Source organism: Candidozyma haemuli (genome assembly GCF_002926055.2).
Source record: "Candidozyma haemuli strain B11899 chromosome Unknown E_2014730914, whole genome shotgun sequence".
In the NCBI taxonomy this organism is placed as follows: domain Eukaryota; kingdom Fungi; phylum Ascomycota; class Pichiomycetes; order Serinales; family Metschnikowiaceae; genus Candidozyma; species Candidozyma haemuli.
The window spans coordinates 750,333-767,331 of NW_020289903.1; the positions used below are offsets into that span (position 1 = coordinate 750,333).

Consider the following 16,999-nt stretch of genomic DNA (forward strand, 5'->3'; position numbering starts at 1 on the left):
TAACCCATATTTCGCACCCAATGTCATCCCATACTAACCTCCCATAGTCCATTGCTTCCCATCTACCGGCTCCCCCTTTACTTCTCGTGCCCATGTCATGTCCATTCTCGAACCGTCCATACCGCCTGCAAAACTCGCTACATCGCCCAGCCTCGAAAACTCGAAGTTCTCCGTCCTAGACCTCCATATGCTTCAGGACGTGCTGCTGGCTTACAAACTGCCCTTGGCTGTTATAGCACATGTGGATCTTAATGCTTTCTATGCTCAGTGTGAGCAGATTCGGTTGGGTAAGTCGATCGACGACCCGGTGGTTTGTGCCCAATGGCAGTCGCTTATTGCTGTTTCGTATGCTGCTAGGAAGTATGGGATAGGCAGGATGGATACGCTTCAGTCTGCGATGCAGAAATGTCCTGATTTGGTGGTGGGGCATGCTGCTGTGTTTAAGAAAGGTGATTCTCATTGGCAGTACTTGAACGGGTTGCCGGATCAGGGCATACATAAGGTTTCTTTGGATCCGTATAGAAGAGAGCTGAGGAAGATCTTTAAGGTGTTGCTGAGGGAATGTGATTCTACTGAGAAGGCCAGTGTGGATGAGTGTTACCTTGACTTGAGCCGCTTGGTGCTTGCAGAGGCGAGGGAACGGTTTCCTGTGTTGAATAAGGCGTTTGAAGAGGGGGTACTGACGCTGGAGGAGCTACCGACGGTGCCTGGCCTTGAAGATTCGGGCTACGAAGGTCTCAGCTGGCTGGGACGTATTTATGAGGATGATATCGAGGCCAGGGAAGCCGAGGCGGCGTTGGAAAAGCCTGTGGATGCTTCAAAGAGAGATAATTGTACGGTTCCACCGCAAATTGCCGATTGGGATGATGTTTTTATGTTGATTGGAAGCATGCACCTTTGCAGAATCCGCCAGTGTGTTTACGATGAGCTTTCTTTTACGACGTCGGGCGGATTATCTTCTACGAAAACGCTTGCAAAGCTTGCTGGTGGGTTTAATAAACCCGATTTCCAAACGATCATCCGTCCTTCGCTGATTTATACGTTTCTTAAGAACTTTGAATTGTCTGATTTTACGCTTATGGGTGGAAAGACAGGCGAGGTTATTGTTGAAAAACTCGGTGTGCCTCCAGAACAGAATTCCATCACTTACATTCGTGATAACTTTTCCTTGGGTGAAATGAAACAGGCAATGCATTCGGACGAACAGCTCATGGAAAAGGTTTATGAGCTTGTGAGGGGCGTACATCATCAGGAAATGAAGCCTCGTACAGTTGTCAAGTCCATGATGTCAAGGAAGAACTTCCTACCGAGAAAACCAGTCAAGACGTTTGGAGATGCCTACGACTGGATCAAAGTTTACGTGGGTGATATCTACGGACGATTGATTGAGCTTGACGACGAGAATATGAACTTATCCATGCTGCAGACCGCTGATGATAAGAACAAGCGGTTTATTTATCGACCTCGTACCGCCAGTGTTCAGATCACTACGCAGCTGTGGCTGAAACACTCAAAACAGACACTGTTTCCGGTTTTGAAGTCGCTTGATAAACTAAGGCATTCGTTGGAAATTACTGGCTTTAAATTGCTTTCTGAGCTTTTGGACGGAACCAAAGCTGCCGAGATGAACCCGCTGATCAACTTCAAAGAGCTTAGGCCTACCGATAAGCACGATTTTTCAAAGATCGCCATTCCTTCACTCGCCAATATGGGCTTGGTAATTACGAATTTCGTTAAAACGTCAGATGCAAACTTGATTGATTCTTATGGAGGGTCTACAACGGCTGAAATACCCACTCAGGAAGCTATCAGACAGGCATTTGAAAAGGCAGAAGAGTATAAGCCAAAAGTGGTGCCGCCGCCAGCTCCTCCTCCGCCCAAAGTAAAGAAGAAAACCGACTTGTCATATGTCAAGAAGCTCTTTGACGATTACCATAAGGAAGCTGACCATAAAGAGGTCGAGCCACCAAAACCAGCAAAACCTGTTTCTACGTTCAAAGAAAATAAGGAGTACGTGGAGAAGCTTTTCAGTGATTACAAGCAGTCCAGTCCAACCCCAGTCAACCACCAAATCAGCATAAAGCAGGCCTCACGTTCTGCCTCACCAGACGAAGCTGATGCCCCCAAGAAACTGTCTGACCCGCTACTCAAAGAGCTCATAAAGAACCGTTTCTGCTCCCTCTGCAACGTCTCTGTAGAAGACGTTTTCGAGCATAAAGACTACCATGTCGCCATTGAACTCTCGCTGAAGCTCAATGGAGACCAACAACCTGCGGCGCAGGCGCCAAAGGCCACACCCAAAACGCCACTGGTTTCGCCCAAGAAACCAAAATCTCGACCAAAGAAGAAACAAAGACTCGATAAGGGCCAAACCCAGCTTCCTTTCTGAGGTCTGCTTCGGTTGAAAGTGCGATTTTGCAGTCACTCAAACCACACCTTCACTTCACCTATTTATACGGAAATTGGGTTCCCCGTAACCCTTCCACCTCTTAATACCGCAATCTGAATCTAAATTCACCAAAATCATCTTCAACTGGTTCTTTCGTTGACTGGTGACTTCTCTCCAGACTGTCTTACCTGCAGTCCACTTTGTTCTCATACCTCGGACAGATTCAAATCTGAACTTCCATCACTAATCATTTCACGTCCAACTTCCCAAAATGTCGAAAACCAATGAAAATGCGTTACCCTTCGCCGACGCAGCCACTATAGGTATGTTAATCCAATCTCCTTCTTCCCGTTTCCTCCCAAAACGGTCCGTTTTTCAAGTGTGGGGTACTAACTTCTCCAGTCAGAGCGAACCAGAAAGACAGCTACTTTGAAAACCTGCTAAGGTCACAAGTCGTGGATGCTTTGCATATATTTAAGGGCCAGAAGTTTGTTAATTTGCATCCTGAAGAGATTGGCGTCGCAACAAAGCTGATATACTTCTTCCTTACGACGTTAATAGGAGCCAGAACCTTGGGTGAAGAGTATGTTGATCTTGTGTATGTGAATAGGGCCGGAACGAGGCTTCCCAAGCTTCTTCCAAGATTGGGGTTTATTTTGCTGTATGCATTGTTGCCGTATGTGGCGACGAGAATCATTAAGAAGATACGGTCTAGGATGGGCTCTGATGAGTCAAAGAATGATCCTTGGTATAAGCAGGTCCTCACGTCGTATCCGAAGCTTTTGGATACGATTATTAATGTTCATGTGGCTATATTTTACTTTGAGGGGTCTTTCTATTCGATTTCCAAGCGTATATTTGGTCTCAGGTACGTCTTTGGCCATAATAAGGACCCTAAGAAGCTCCAGAAGACAGGTAACTATTCAGCCTTGGGTGTGATCATTTTGCTTCAGTTTGCCATCAAGCTTTTGATCAAATTCAAGGAATACTCAGATGAGAGTAACAGGACAGAAGAGGAGAAGAACCTCGCTAAGGCAGAGGCCGAATCATATGAGAACTTCAGAAAAGTGCAGCAGCTAGAAAGCTTGAGACAGCATTTCGATGACGATGTGGACGAGAAGGTGAATATTGACTTGAGCGATTCTAAGCAGTTGCCGTACCTTCCTGAAAGTGCAAGAAGCTGTATGCTTTGTCTTTCGCCTATGGTTAACCCATGTGCAGCTAACTGTGGACACATGTTCTGCTGGGATTGCATTGTCGACTGGACTCGCCAGCATCCCGAGTGCCCTTTGTGTAGACAAGTGTGCTTGGAGCAGAACTTGTTGCCTTTGCGCTAGGTTGAGGGGGACATTTAGGAAAGGTTTTGTGTCCCAGGGTTTGAAAGAGGTCACACTCTAGGAGGTAATTCAGGGTATTCCTTCAGTTATGTGACAGCTTGCTGTCACTTAACACGTTACGGACTACGGTCTTGTTCGGGATCAAAATGATATACTCTTCATTAATATGAACGCTTGAAGAGTTGACAGAGGATGTGTGGATACCACGGGATCTTCATTCTCCATGGAAAATCCTTACCCCCTTACCAAATCGACTTGATACGGCTCCCTCGAGAACACCACTCGTTGTTGCCTACAGCTAAGTTTAAAGTCGTTCCAGGTTTTGGTCCACCAGCATCAGCCATGCCCTTTTCTTTGCCATAATATCACAACTAACTTCAGCCACGGACCTATGTCATTATATCGTACATTTAGCATCTACCGTTACCGTTTGGTCTCGTCCAGAGCTCCATTCCCCTGTAAGACACCAGAAGTACGGCTACTTCCGGCCCACCAACACCCTCCCCACAACTTTACCTCCACCTCTAACCTACCAACTACCAACCCCAATCAACAAAACCCTTTTGCCCCCTCACTGCCCCTGGTTTTTATCGTTTTGCAACCGTTTCTTGTATGTGTGTACTGCACACAGTCCATCAAACATCAACAGATCAATTTTCGAAAACTCTCAAACACCAAAAATACCAACCAACCTCCAGAATGAGTTTCCCGCTCGAACATTCCCGTGGCTACGACCAGGAACGCGTCGAGTTCACCGTAGGTGACGACACTTACCTGAACACATACAAACCACAGAGGAAACTGTGGCTTACCTGGCCCAAGCGAGTCCTAGGAGGCATTGCAGAAGACATCAATGATTTGGTGGTTACACATAAGAAGTTCACATTGCTTATTGCAGTTTTTCTATTTCTTTCGTTTTTCACGCTGATGCCGTACGTGCCGCATGTTTTCAATGGCGGCGACCCGAAGGTGGTGATCATATTGGCTGCTAACGAGGGAGGAGGTGTTTTCAAGTGGAAGGGGCCTCAGGAATGGTCTGTTGAGCGTTCTTCGATTGCTAACAAGAAGCAGTACGCGAAGAGACACGGTTATGGGCTTACAATTAAGGATATGACGCTGAAGAAGCGTTATTCGCATGAGTGGAGAGAGCTGTGGGAGAAGGTGGATTTGATGAAGCAGGCAATGAGACAGTTTCCTAATACTGAATGGTTTTGGTGGATTGATTTGCATACGTATATTATGGAGCCTCATAAGTCGTTGGAGCTGCATCTTCTTAACAAGTTGGACAATGTCACGTACCGTAATTTGGAGACGTTCAACCCTATTGACTTGAAGGTGCCTTTGCCTTATGTGGACTATACGGCGCCTGTGGATATGGTGATCACCCAAGACTGCGGTGGATTCAATTTGGGTTCTTTCCTTATGAGAAGATCTGAGTGGTCTGACATGCTCCTAGATATCTGGTGGGACCCAGCCATGTACGAGCAGATGCACATGCAGTGGGAGCACAAGGAACAAGATTCGTTGGAAACACTCTATGAAACTCAGCCGTGGATTAGAGAAAGAGTCGGCTTTGTGCCTTTGCGTGCCATAAATGCATTCCCACCTGGTGCCTGTGCTGACAAGGCAGACGACCCTCAGTACTTCTATCACCGTGGAGACTTCCTCATAAATATGGCAGGCTGTGAGTTTGGAAGAGACTGTTGGGGCGAGATGGAGCATTACAAGGCGCTTCTGAGAAAGCTTCAAAAATGGTGGAGGATATGGTGATCAAGCGTCATTTGGTGGATTTTTTTTTTTGACCTTATAGAAACGTGCTGGTCGGATTTAGGCCTTGTCTACTAGTCTGAAGCACAGAAAACCAATCATTACTTCATAAAAATATAGTGGATTTTGAAAACTGGAGGAATTGCTCTGGGGATCATTTTTTGCAGCCAGCTGAGCAAGTCAACCTAGCCAGATCGTGGCCCGCCTGAAGAATCTCTATACTGATGCAGAGCCAGAATCAGGCAACGGAGATTTAAAGTACGACGGAGCTACTGTTTCCACTGCTGGATACTTTGTATAGTCAGGTTATGAAGCTCATGCATGTTCTGGGGCGTATTGTTGCTCGCCTTGCAATCTTTAGCCCGCATGCTACAATCAAATTGCTGGACGTTGCAGGCTGTCATGCGACGCATCATAACCTTGTGGTTGTGAGAATGAGTAGGTTTGAAGCATCCCTGGTTTCCTACGCGATGCAAAATTGGTGGTTTTGAACCATGGCATCCCAAGGCCAGTCAGTCGTAAACCATACACACTTCTACCTAGGATCAACGGAGGGATCCATCTCTTGAATTATCTTGGGTCACGAACAAAGATATGATTAGGGGTCGTTCGCTAAGGCTCACAATTGAAACGTTTCTTTTCCAACGACCTCAGCTCATAATACATAGAACAAGCATCGTCAATATGTCTGAGGTGCATTTTCGTCTTCCTTGTCCTTCCTTTTGATGTTCCAAGCATTTGTTGAAATTTTGTGGCATTATCAGCCCTACGTTACAATGTCCAATTCAAAGCTTATCAGCTGCCTCATTGACCGCCAGATAAACAAAAGCATGCAATAGTAGCCGGTCGCTTTTCTGTTCGAGCAAATTGTGCATATTTTGTCGCCTGAGGTAGCCTTAGATGTATGAACGCCAGCGAGTCACAGTCGCCCATGTGAAACAATGCTTCTAGGCGTTGCATCGAAGTCCGCTAGGCGACTAACATAATAGGAAACTCTCTGGAAGCCCGCCAAACCCGTTTGTTTCAAGGCTTCTTTGTTTCGTGTGGCTGCTGTTGCATCTTCTTCTCTTCCATGTCATCGGAGTTATCAGGGCGTTGCATGGTGGCGAAGCTTCTAAGGCGTACCATTTTATAATGGACATTATTCTTTGAGTGACAGATGCATAGCATATATGTGCTGAAGACAATTTACTAAAGATATGAAGTTGTTCATTATTTTCTAGTGACAGCGAAGAATGGGATTGTTTCGTTGAAAGGCGGTCTATTTGGACCGTGGCTTTTGTCGGAATTAAACAGCAGCATGACCATCTACTGATACGGAAAGACATCAATAACAGCTAAAACTGGTTTATAATGTTCTCATACGATTTTCCCAAGAATCAAGTGGCAACGCGATCAACGTTCACCTGGCACCTTCCCATCCTCCCTTTCATCCCGTCACCTTCAAAATTTCATTTTTTTTTTTTTTTCAACATTTTTTTTCATTATGTTGGTACACCCTTTTGGTTTTTCTGCATCAACACTTTCTGCGTTACACCTCAGCCGCGCCTCAACCCTCCAGCACCCCCCTCAACACGACCTGCTAAGTATATTAAAAGATTCCCAAAATCTTCCTCTACCACCGTAAAATACCAAAATACATAAAATCACCGTTATTTAGGGGCTTCTGGTGGCTTTCCAACCGTGGATAGGTGCTGGGTGTCACGTGACCTGCGCACCGGTATTTTCATATCAAACTCCCCCAGCCAATATTACCCTTCCACAGAACCCTACATCTCGTCAAATGTCCAACTTCTGGTTCAAAGAAGACGCCTTCCAAGGCCCTGGCCAGCTGGGTGACTCAGACATGGTGGGTCCTATCTTCGATGAGCCTCTTCCAGGCGCCAACGCCATGGGCCCTCAAAACCACCAAAAACAACCTCCAAGCCAGCAAGGCCCCGAGGCCAACTTGTTTGCCCAGGGCGACCTTGGTTTGGGTGAATTTGGGTTACAAAAACAGTCCAATCCACATTCTCTGGGTGGTCCTCTGCTCGACGGTAAGCTGCCTCAGATGTTTATGAGAGGCAACGAGGGTGGTGTTATGGGCCAGAACCAAATGCCCCAGGGAGGACTTGGAGGCGATGGTAATAATGGCGGTAGCAATGCATCGTCACAGCAGCTTAATAGAGAGAAGCAGGAACAGCTTTTAAAGATGAGACAGCAGATAATGCACCAGCAGATGGTCCATAACCAACAGAAGGCTCAGCATAGACAGCAGCCTGAATTGGCAGGTGCAAGAAACTCGCCTCATATGAACAATGACGGGCAGATGCTCGGTGGGAATTTTCCTCCCGGCGGTATGGGAGGAAATGTTAACCAGAATTTGAACCAAAACTTCAATGCTAATAACGGTGGCTTCAACGTACCTGGCTCGGCTGGGCCTGGCGGTATGGGTGGTCCACAGGGGCCTGGCAACATGCAATTCATGGGTAATCAAATGGGGGGCAACCAGATGGGCCGTGCCTCGCCTCATGGAATGCAAGCTCAGGGTAATAAGCCAAGAGGTGGGTCTAACCAGGGCATGGGTGCTCCTCAGAATATGGTTAACCAGAACCTGCTTGGTGAGAATAAAATGAGTGCTAATCAGAACCTTTCTCAGAATATGAACATGCGTGAAGGTGGGTTTGAGAATAGCCCTCAGATGGGACAGTTTGGCTCTGCTAATCCTGCCATGGCTGGCGGCCAGCAGGGTCCTGGTGGAATGAACAAGAACTTTATGGGCCAGGGCCAGCAAATGCCAGGTGCGCCTACTCCTGGCTCGGAAAGCAGTTTCCAAGGCGGTAACCCTCCTGGTGGAAACAACCCTAATGCTCCAAAACTCACACAAAATCAGTTTGCCCTGTTGCAGTACGAGCTGTTGCAGATGACGCTCACCGACTTCATGAACCGTCGTGGAACGCCGATTACGCAACCACCAATGGTGAATAACAAAAAGATCAACTTGCTTATACTTCATTTGTTGACAAGAAAGATTGGTGGCGCTCAGGCAGTGCTCAGACATCTACAGACATTGAACCAACCTTCTCCTCAAATCACGGACTGGACGAACTTGTGTAAGAAGTTGGGATTACTAGAGGGTGTTGATGTGCTGTCTAACGTGATGGCCAAGCAACAGATTGAAAAACTGGTCGGTACCGTCTACTTACAATATATTCTTCCTTACGAGCAGTACGATCTGACTGAGGAGGGCCGCAAAGACCTTCAAGGTCGTCGTGTTCAGTTCCAAAGGCAACTATACCTTCGCTTCCAGCAACAGCAACAACAACTACAAAGACAGCAGGGTCAACAGCCACAGAATCTGGCTGCAAACCAAAACCTACTGCAAAGGCCACAGCAGCTCCAGGAAGAGCAAATGAAACAACAGCATGATAGAAATTCTCCAAACGTGAATCAGTTTCAGGCGCCTGGTCAGTCCCCACATACAAGTTCCATGCCAACTCCAAACGTTTCTGCCCAGCATTCGGGTCGCATCTCCCAGCCCCAGCCTCAGCCGATAGATATCAACCAACCATCCCCTGCCCCTGGTGGTCTTCTGAGGAAGCAATCTCAAGTTGGTAGATCTAACCAAGGCTCGCCTGCTGTGCTTCAATCCCCATACTTGCAGCAACAAGGTCTTTCTCGCTCTGGAAGTGTGACACAGCGCCTGACATCTGCCCAACTGAGGTACGAGGCCTCTGCTACTCCAAGAAGACTGGTTGTTGGTACTGGTGAAGAGAGCTACGGTGGTGATCCTAATACCATCAAGAAGTATGTTCCTATCAAGGAGAACACTGATTCTTACGGCGCTGTCACTCTCAAGGGTATTTCCGATATCTCTGCTGAGATCGAACTTACTAAACCCGTGTACTTGTTTGCTCCAGAATTGGGTTCTTTGAACATTCATGCCTTGACCATGTCCCTCAAGAACTACACGCTTTCTAACCCTGGCGAGATTTATTCCGCTCTCAATACTTTGCTTGTGACAACTACGGACGCTAACTGTCAATTCAAGGTTTCTGATGCCCCTGAGCTCTTGGATGCCTTAACTAATGTTGGTCTAAAGGTCTTGAGCCAGATTACAAACACTGCAGAGCCAGAGAAAACCTACGAGGAAGTCAAGTCTCAGCCAAAGGGTCCTATTGATGCTATCTTTGAGAAGTACGTGAAGACTGGTGATATGCACGGCGAGGATATCGTGTACAATGTTGACTCATTGACTGCAGAGTTGGTGGAAGATGAGGACTCTGATATTGAAGTTGATGAGGTCTTCTCACCTGAGGAACGTGAATCAGATCTGCCAGACACTGTGACGAGCTCTTCTGACTACAGCTCTCTCAACGTTCCAGACTTCCTTACCGGCTTGCTTACTTTCAGAGAAGAGAACAAGCATCACTTCAGCAAGATCCAAACCAAGAGTGCCACAAACGAACAGATTTTCCTTGTGGACTTGTTGATCACAGTTACTATGACGTTGAGAAACCTCTCTTTCACGGGTGATAGCAGAGCTCTCATGGCATCGAACTCCTTCTACCGTGAATTGATTTTCAAAACGATCAAGGCCGTTTCTGTTCATCCAGAAGTCTTCATTTTCCAAAGAAAGAGGTTTTGTTTGCTTAAGGACTCGCTTGTCATGTTGGATCAAATTGCTTTCCACATGGAACTCCAGAATCTTGAAGAGGCATTCCTTACATTCTTGCTTGTCAGTGCCTTTGCTCCAAAGCTTGATGAATTTGAAAATGATCCAGAGAGAAGCTGTGTTATTCCAGCTGCCCTTGTTGATGTCCACACGTACTTACCTTATGGTGTGGACACCATTGCTAAATTGTTAGTGAGGGAGCCAAAGAGCAAGGCTTATTTCCAAGCCGTCTTGACGGGATCCTTGAATGTGATTTCATCGGTGGAACATCCAAGTGCGGGTGCAGTGAGTGTGACTCCAGAAGATCACCACGAAACGAAGAAGTTGGCATTGGCATATCTTAAGGGCGACGAACAGGCACTCAAATCGGGTATTTTGATCACCAGGGCATTCAAGTTAATGATGAGCATCATGCCATTTACTGTCAGTGGGATTGAGTTTACCAGGTTTGCTTTGCAGCGGTCCTCAACTACGTTACAGGCACTTTTTGGCGCCAAACTCATAATCGACTTAATTCCGTCAGAAGAAGTGAATGCACACCTCAACAAGCTCCCCCTTTGGTGGTTGACTGATAACATCCAGCTGCTTATGTTTAACTTTACCAAGAATACCTTCTCGCTTATCACAGAGTCCGTGAAGTTCCCCAGACACTCTCAGGAGCATAAGATCTTATCATGTGTGGGGACGAAGTCGCTCACCGTGGTGAACAGTTTACTTGGAAAGGCAGTTACTATCAAGCAATCCTTAAAAGAAGGAGCCTACGATCACTCAACTGATAAAGCTGATATCCAGAAAGCTTTGGTCAAATTGGAAGCTCTTTACAGAGTGCAGCCAGAAAGCGAATTCGTACTCAACACTCTTTTGGCAGCTTCCATCGACCCCGATGTTGCACAAGAAGTGGTGAGACTTCATGGATTACTTGACCAATTCCAGTAAACAGCCTATCGTGGGGAAATAGATAAGCATTTTTCCCTACGCAATGATAAGCCATAATGGGCGGAATAGCTGGTGTCAAAGTGGGGGGCAGGCCGCATAAGCGACTATCTTGACGGAATAATTGACGAATGTGCACCCGTGCCTCCCATTATCATTAAGAGGGTTTGGCTGCTAAAACTGGTAATGTGTTGCGGGCCCGATAAGAATGGCTGCAAAAAATACAAAAAAATAAGAAAAAATCGTTAATATATATAATGGCTTGCTTTGCGGGACCACGCCAGTTGGTTTTCTTTCTTCAGACTCTACTACTCTTCAATATATCATGGCTACTGCTCAAGTTTCCAAGCCTGCTGCTCCTCCAATGGACGACCCAAAGGAGTCCCTTTTGCCTGGAGAACACACTCTTCCAGCTTCCTGGTGGACGTCAGACAAGGTGTTTGAATTGGAAAAAAGAGCCATTTTCAACAAATCTTGGTTGTTCTGTATCCACGAATCGAGATTCAAGAAAGCTGGTGATTACTACTCATTCAACTTTACCGGTATCAATTTTTTCGTTATCAAATCCAAGACTGACGGTAAATTGAGAGCTTTCCATAACGTCTGTCGTCACCGTGCTTACCCTGTTGTTCAGAAAGAAAAGGGTTCTTCTACTGTTGTTGGATGTAAATACCATGGTTGGAGTTACAACTCGGATGGTTTATTAACCAAAGCACCTAAGTTTGATAACGTGGAAGGCTTTGAAAAGTCTGAAAACTCTTTATTTCCAATAAAGACCCATGTGACTCCTCAGGGTTTGGTTTTCGTTAACTTCTGTAACGACCCAGAACAGTTTATGGAGTTTGAGGAGTTCTTTGAAGGTGTTACAGCCGAAATGAGTGAATTCGATTTTTCCGATTACGAATACCACATGTCCTATGAATTGGACGGCGACTTCAACTGGAAGACCTTGATGGACGGATACCAGGAATGCTACCACTGTCCAACTGCCCATCCAGGTTTGAACACCGCTTTCAGAATGGAAACGTACAAAGTGGTGCCTAAAACCAGATACTGTCGTCACTATGCTGAGATTGTAAGAAACGAGCCAAAGGAAGAGAAGGAGCCAGAGCTGGAATCCTCGTGGTTTGGGTTCGGCAAGAAAAAGGCTGAAACAAAGAAACCAGAGCCAAAGAGAAACCCTGGTGGTGAATTCAACGGCTTGTGGGTTTACTTGTACCCCACCAACGGTATCAACTGCTACTCGCCAGCATGGTACTCAATTAGAGTGCTTCCAATCAGTGCTACCAGGACGATTTTGCAATATGACATTTACACCAAGAAGGGTCTTCCTGAGGACGAAAAGACCGAATTTGTGGATTTCTTGCAGTTGGTCGAATTGGAAGATTTCAATTTGTGCCAGTTGACACAGAAGAACTTGAACCAGGGAATCTACTCCTCTGGCTTTTTGCACCCCCAGAAAGAAAGAGGGGTCTTGTATTACCAGGGTCTCGTCAGAGATATGGTTAAGGATCATTTTGCTCTTGAAGAAAAGAGAGGTGGAATGGTAAACCCAGCGTTTTTGGGTGGTCTGACTAACGAGAGTGTTCGGGAATTGGATGAGCTTTGCAACAAGCTTGAATGTGATAGTGGAGGAAAGGAAGTGGAGTGGTGATGATGATTTTACGAAGGAAGCGGGTTTGCTGGTTCTACCTGTTCTAAAGAGAAATAGTTGTTAGTATTTATTACGATGTTTTAGGAATTGACATTGTAGGGATGTAGGGGTAGAGGTGAGTTATGGTAATTGATGGGGTTATGATGTTCAAGATAATAGTTACATTTAGCATAAACTAAAGCAGTACTGCTTAGGCCGATGCCATGTAGATTTTCTTCCTTTGCAGTCTATTCGATCTGGAAAGAAATGCAAGAGGAGATTCTGAAAGACTTGAAGTTTACCGAATTACCAAGCTAGGGCTCCCTATAAACGCTTCAACCCAGTGACCAATGAACCGGCCTTCGAAGAACACGAGCGGATATTTCAGTCTTATTGAACAGTTTCCCAAAAGAATGCTCTTCTACACCTCTTCCATTGTCCATATCTACAGATGCCTCTTCAGTACCACAAAAGTGCCTTTGTTGCACAATCACTGCACCTTTATCAGATAACACCTCAATACATACCACAAAGCAGAGACTTCATATTTGGATAAACCAGAAAGAAACAAAACAGAAGCAATGTCCCCATATCACATCATCTAATTCCTCTTACCACCGCCCTAACCTCATTACTACACTCCCCCTTGGTTATCTCCATCTCGGTGTTCCTCCGATTCTCACCCAACCAATCCACCACAAACCTACAAACCACAAACCCCCAACCCACCAATCAAACTACCCCATTCTGCCCCATTTTTCCATATTTTTCCAACCCCAAACCCCCTTCCCCAAAATCAACCAACCACTGTCCCAACCCATCCCTCACTCCCTCAACTACTCCCTCCCATTTTTCGCAGCACACTTCCATCCATATAGCCCTTCACCAACCCTCCACCAACCCTCCGCCAAAACACCTTCTTCCACCCAAAATCCAGAAAATAAGCCCCCACGTGACTCCCCTGGCTTTCCCAACCCCCTCTTTTTTCCCCCTTCCAAAACCACCCAAATTCACCCAAATCACCCTCCATATCCCTTCCCTCTACTATCTCCCAGTCCCACCCCTCCTCTCCATTATCACAAGCACAGTACACAAATCAGCGCGAGGGTTAACTATGGCCAGGTAGTGCACATACCGAAACATGGGGGGCGTCCAAGAGTGACGTTTTTTCCCATTTCCCTATGCTTTTTTGCCTCGGTGGTAGTGAAAAAAGGATCTCTCCACACCCGAGGCAGTAGGACTATATAAGAAGCAGCGGATCCCCAGAGTCACAGATCGGAAAAAAACCGAAAAAAGTCACATTAGTCAGCCAACCCCTGACACTTTTTACCCTTTTTTTTTTGGCAGAACAAAAGTTCAGAAGTTCTTTATATTTCCCTGGTCGTCGTGTGTTCCCCCACGCCCTGCGGCTAATTCCGATTTTTATTTATTACCGCCCATAATTCTTCCACCTCCCCAGATCAACTAATCCTACATCATGTCTTTTTTTGGCGGTGCCGACTGTTCCGTTAATGGAAATGCCGTGGCCCAGCTCAACAAACACACTCAACAAGACCGTTCTCTTCAACGGCAAACGAACCAGCCTGGTCAGGTGGCCAACCAGGGGTTCAAGAATGACAAGATGATGAACCAGCGTGATTTGGACCAGTTCATGGGTGGCGGGTCCCCTTCGCCTTCGCCTTTCCAGTTTCAACCTATGCGCCATGAACTCAACAGAATCCAACAGACTCCTCAGCAGCCTCAGGCTGGAAACCAACAGAACTGGCTAAACGAGTTTAATGCCCAGTCCTCCCAACCTGTCCATAGCCATACCCAGTCCCAGGGTGCCGTTCCTAGAACTTTGAATAACGCCCAGTGGGCGTCTGAGTTCTCCCAGGCTCCTCAACACCAACAACAGCAAAACCACATGCAACAGAACAGAATGCCTATGATGAGTTATAGACCTATGATGGGTATGGGCATGGGCTCCACTATGGCTGGAACCTCGCAACAGCAGCAGCAGCAGCAACAGCCTGCTCAGGCTGAAGAAACTGCTGTGGATTGGGATAACCAGTTCAAGGAGATCGAGGAGCTCAGCGCAGACGCTCTGGCTGCCGAAGAGGTGGCCACGGCTGAACAAGAAGATGTTGAAGCCGATCCAGTTATCGACGATAAGTACCAGGCCACATTTCAGGAAGTGTGGGACTCGTTGAACCTGGAGTCCATTGAAAATGACTTTATTTCTCAACAGTACGAAGAGTTTAAGAACTCTCAGGGCGAGACTTACCCTGCCAGCATGCTGCAGTGGGAAAGAGATTTCGCCAAGTACGCCTCCACTAGAGCTCACTTCGGTGACTACAAGTTTGAATCTGCCGAGCAGAACCAGTTCATTGACTTGCCTCAAACCGAGGACCCATACCAGATTGGTCTTCAGTTGATGGAGAACGGTGCCAAGTTGTCAGAAGCTGCCTTGGCTTTCGAGGCTGCCATCAACCGTGACCAAAACCACGTCCAGGCCTGGCTCAAGCTTGGTGAGGTTCAAACTCAAAACGAAAAGGAAGTTGCCGGTATCACTGCTCTTGAAAAGTGTCTTGAGTTGAACCCAGAAAACTCCGAGGCATTGATGACTTTGGCCATTTCTTACATTAACGAAGGTTACGACAACGCTGCTTTTGCTACTTTGGAGCGTTGGATCGCCACCACCTACCCAGTTATCGCCGAACAGGCACGTCAAGAAAACCCAACCATTTCTGATGAGGACAGATTCACTTTGCACAAGAGAGTAACTGAATTGTTCATCAAGGCTGCTCAGTTGTCGCCAGAACAGGCCAACATGAACGCCGATGTGCAGATGGGTCTCGGTGTGCTCTTCTACGCCAACGAGGACTTTGACAAGACTATCGACTGCTTCAAGGCGGCTCTTTCAATTAGACCAGATGACCCCGTTTTGTGGAACAGATTGGGTGCATCTTTGGCCAACTCGAACCGTTCAGAGGAGGCCGTCAATGCATACTTTAAGGCGTTGGAGCTTAGACCAACCTTTGTCCGTGCCAGATACAACTTGGGTGTGTCGTGCATCAACATCAGCTGCTACAAGGAGGCAGCCGAGCACTTGCTTAGTGGATTGGCAATGCATCAAGTTGAAGGTCAGGAATCCACCCTTAGTCACAACCAGTCGTCTTCCTTGATGGAGACATTGAAGAGATCGTTCATTGCCATGGACAGAAGAGATTTGGTTGAGCTCGTGAAACCTGGAATGAACTTAGACCAGTTCAGAGGTGAGTTCAACTTTTAATGACGCGAAGCCAGTAAATAATGCATGAGTATAAAAAAAAAAAATTTAGGGATAATCTTGCGAATGTAGATATAGTAGGAGATACCAGAGACGCACTCAGGATATTAGTAGGTGATACCAGAGACGCACTGAGGATGGAAGAAGAACAAGCAACAACTTACACAAAAAAGGCCCTTTTAAAGAGAGATTTAATTATGTGGATCTTTGAAGATTAAGATTTCGGTCTATCCAAAAATAATTTGTTTATTGTCAGTTTTCGATTTTTCAGGCTGCTTTTGATATTCTCTACTTTTCCTACCTCTCCATACAAAAGTTATAAAATCAAGAACACTTATAGGAATTCCGTAGACCACTATAATGCCGAAATCCAAAAAATAAACATGCCCTCACATCACTTTCCAAAGAATGACCTACTTTCAAATATACCATGGAACTAAAAAAGATCTCGCTACTCTTCATGGTGAGATCACTGGCTGCTAATTGGGTTACCCCAGTCACAAGGCAACCCATTGATCCAGACAACGTTTCTAACGAAAAGAACCCTAAGACCCATAATCAACATTATTTGCATGGCTCTATAAAACCCATCACTATTGAACTTCAATATAAACGGCACTTACCTAGAATGGCCTCTAGTGATCCAGAGGGTCCTCAGGCCTCACCTCAGTACCAGACTAAGAATCCCTTCGACAACAAGAAAAACAAAAAAGACGCAAATTCTAAAGACCTCCAAATGCTCTTTATTCACCTCATCCTCTATGCCTTTAAATCATCCCCTTCAAAGATTCCAACGGTTTCTTGGTCGCAGGCTTCCATCTTGGCGCTCATCACCAACCCATGGCTGCGAAAAGGCCCCAAGTTCCTCCAAAACCACCACCCAAAATCCCCAAAAACACAAATCCAAAACCAAACAGCTCCCTAAAGTACTCCCACAACACTCTTCTTCTCTCCCTGACCCACTCTCTTTTTGTCCCTCTTTCTCTCCCTCTGTCCAATCTGAGTCTCGATGACT

At 46.2% G+C, this 16,999-nt stretch overlaps 6 protein-coding genes across 6 annotated transcripts; all 6 read left to right on the top strand. All coding sequences in view use genetic code 12, as the record gives it.

The window, feature by feature from the left end:
• Window positions 1-97: 97 nt before the first annotated feature.
• Window positions 98-2,389, top strand: RAD32 (DNA-directed DNA polymerase eta; the record flags this gene model as incomplete). Its single annotated transcript, XM_025487146.1, has 1 exon — window positions 98-2,389. One exon carries the CDS (start codon window positions 98-100, stop codon window positions 2,387-2,389), a length of 2,292 nt encoding a protein of 763 aa, XP_025340594.1.
• Window positions 2,390-2,660: 271 nt separating this feature from the next.
• CXQ85_003505 (ubiquitin-protein ligase peroxin 10) lies at window positions 2,661-3,726 on the top strand (the record flags this gene model as incomplete). The annotated part of the gene is made up of 2 exons (XM_025487147.1): window positions 2,661-2,683; window positions 2,796-3,726. The coding sequence occupies 2 exons, from the start codon at window positions 2,661-2,663 to the stop codon at window positions 3,724-3,726; spliced, it is 954 nt and encodes a 317-aa protein (XP_025340595.1).
• Window positions 3,727-4,425: 699 nt separating this feature from the next.
• On the top strand, window positions 4,426-5,496 carry MNN10 (alpha-1,6-mannosyltransferase; the record flags this gene model as incomplete). The annotated part of the gene is made up of 1 exon (XM_025487148.1): window positions 4,426-5,496. The coding sequence occupies one exon, from the start codon at window positions 4,426-4,428 to the stop codon at window positions 5,494-5,496; it is 1,071 nt and encodes a 356-aa protein (XP_025340596.1).
• Window positions 5,497-7,276: 1,780 nt separating this feature from the next.
• Window positions 7,277-11,083, top strand: SWI1 (Swi1p; the record flags this gene model as incomplete). The annotated part of the gene is made up of 1 exon (XM_025487149.1): window positions 7,277-11,083. The coding sequence occupies one exon, from the start codon at window positions 7,277-7,279 to the stop codon at window positions 11,081-11,083; it is 3,807 nt and encodes a 1,268-aa protein (XP_025340597.1).
• Window positions 11,084-11,405: 322 nt separating this feature from the next.
• CXQ85_003508 (uncharacterized protein) lies at window positions 11,406-12,734 on the top strand (the record flags this gene model as incomplete). The annotated part of the gene is made up of 1 exon (XM_025487150.1): window positions 11,406-12,734. One exon carries the CDS (start codon window positions 11,406-11,408, stop codon window positions 12,732-12,734), a length of 1,329 nt encoding a protein of 442 aa, XP_025340598.1.
• Window positions 12,735-14,190: 1,456 nt separating this feature from the next.
• On the top strand, window positions 14,191-15,987 carry PEX5 (Pex5p; the record flags this gene model as incomplete). The annotated part of the gene is made up of 1 exon (XM_025487151.1): window positions 14,191-15,987. The coding sequence occupies one exon, from the start codon at window positions 14,191-14,193 to the stop codon at window positions 15,985-15,987; it is 1,797 nt and encodes a 598-aa protein (XP_025340599.1).
• Between the last annotated feature and the right edge of the window lie 1,012 nt (window positions 15,988-16,999).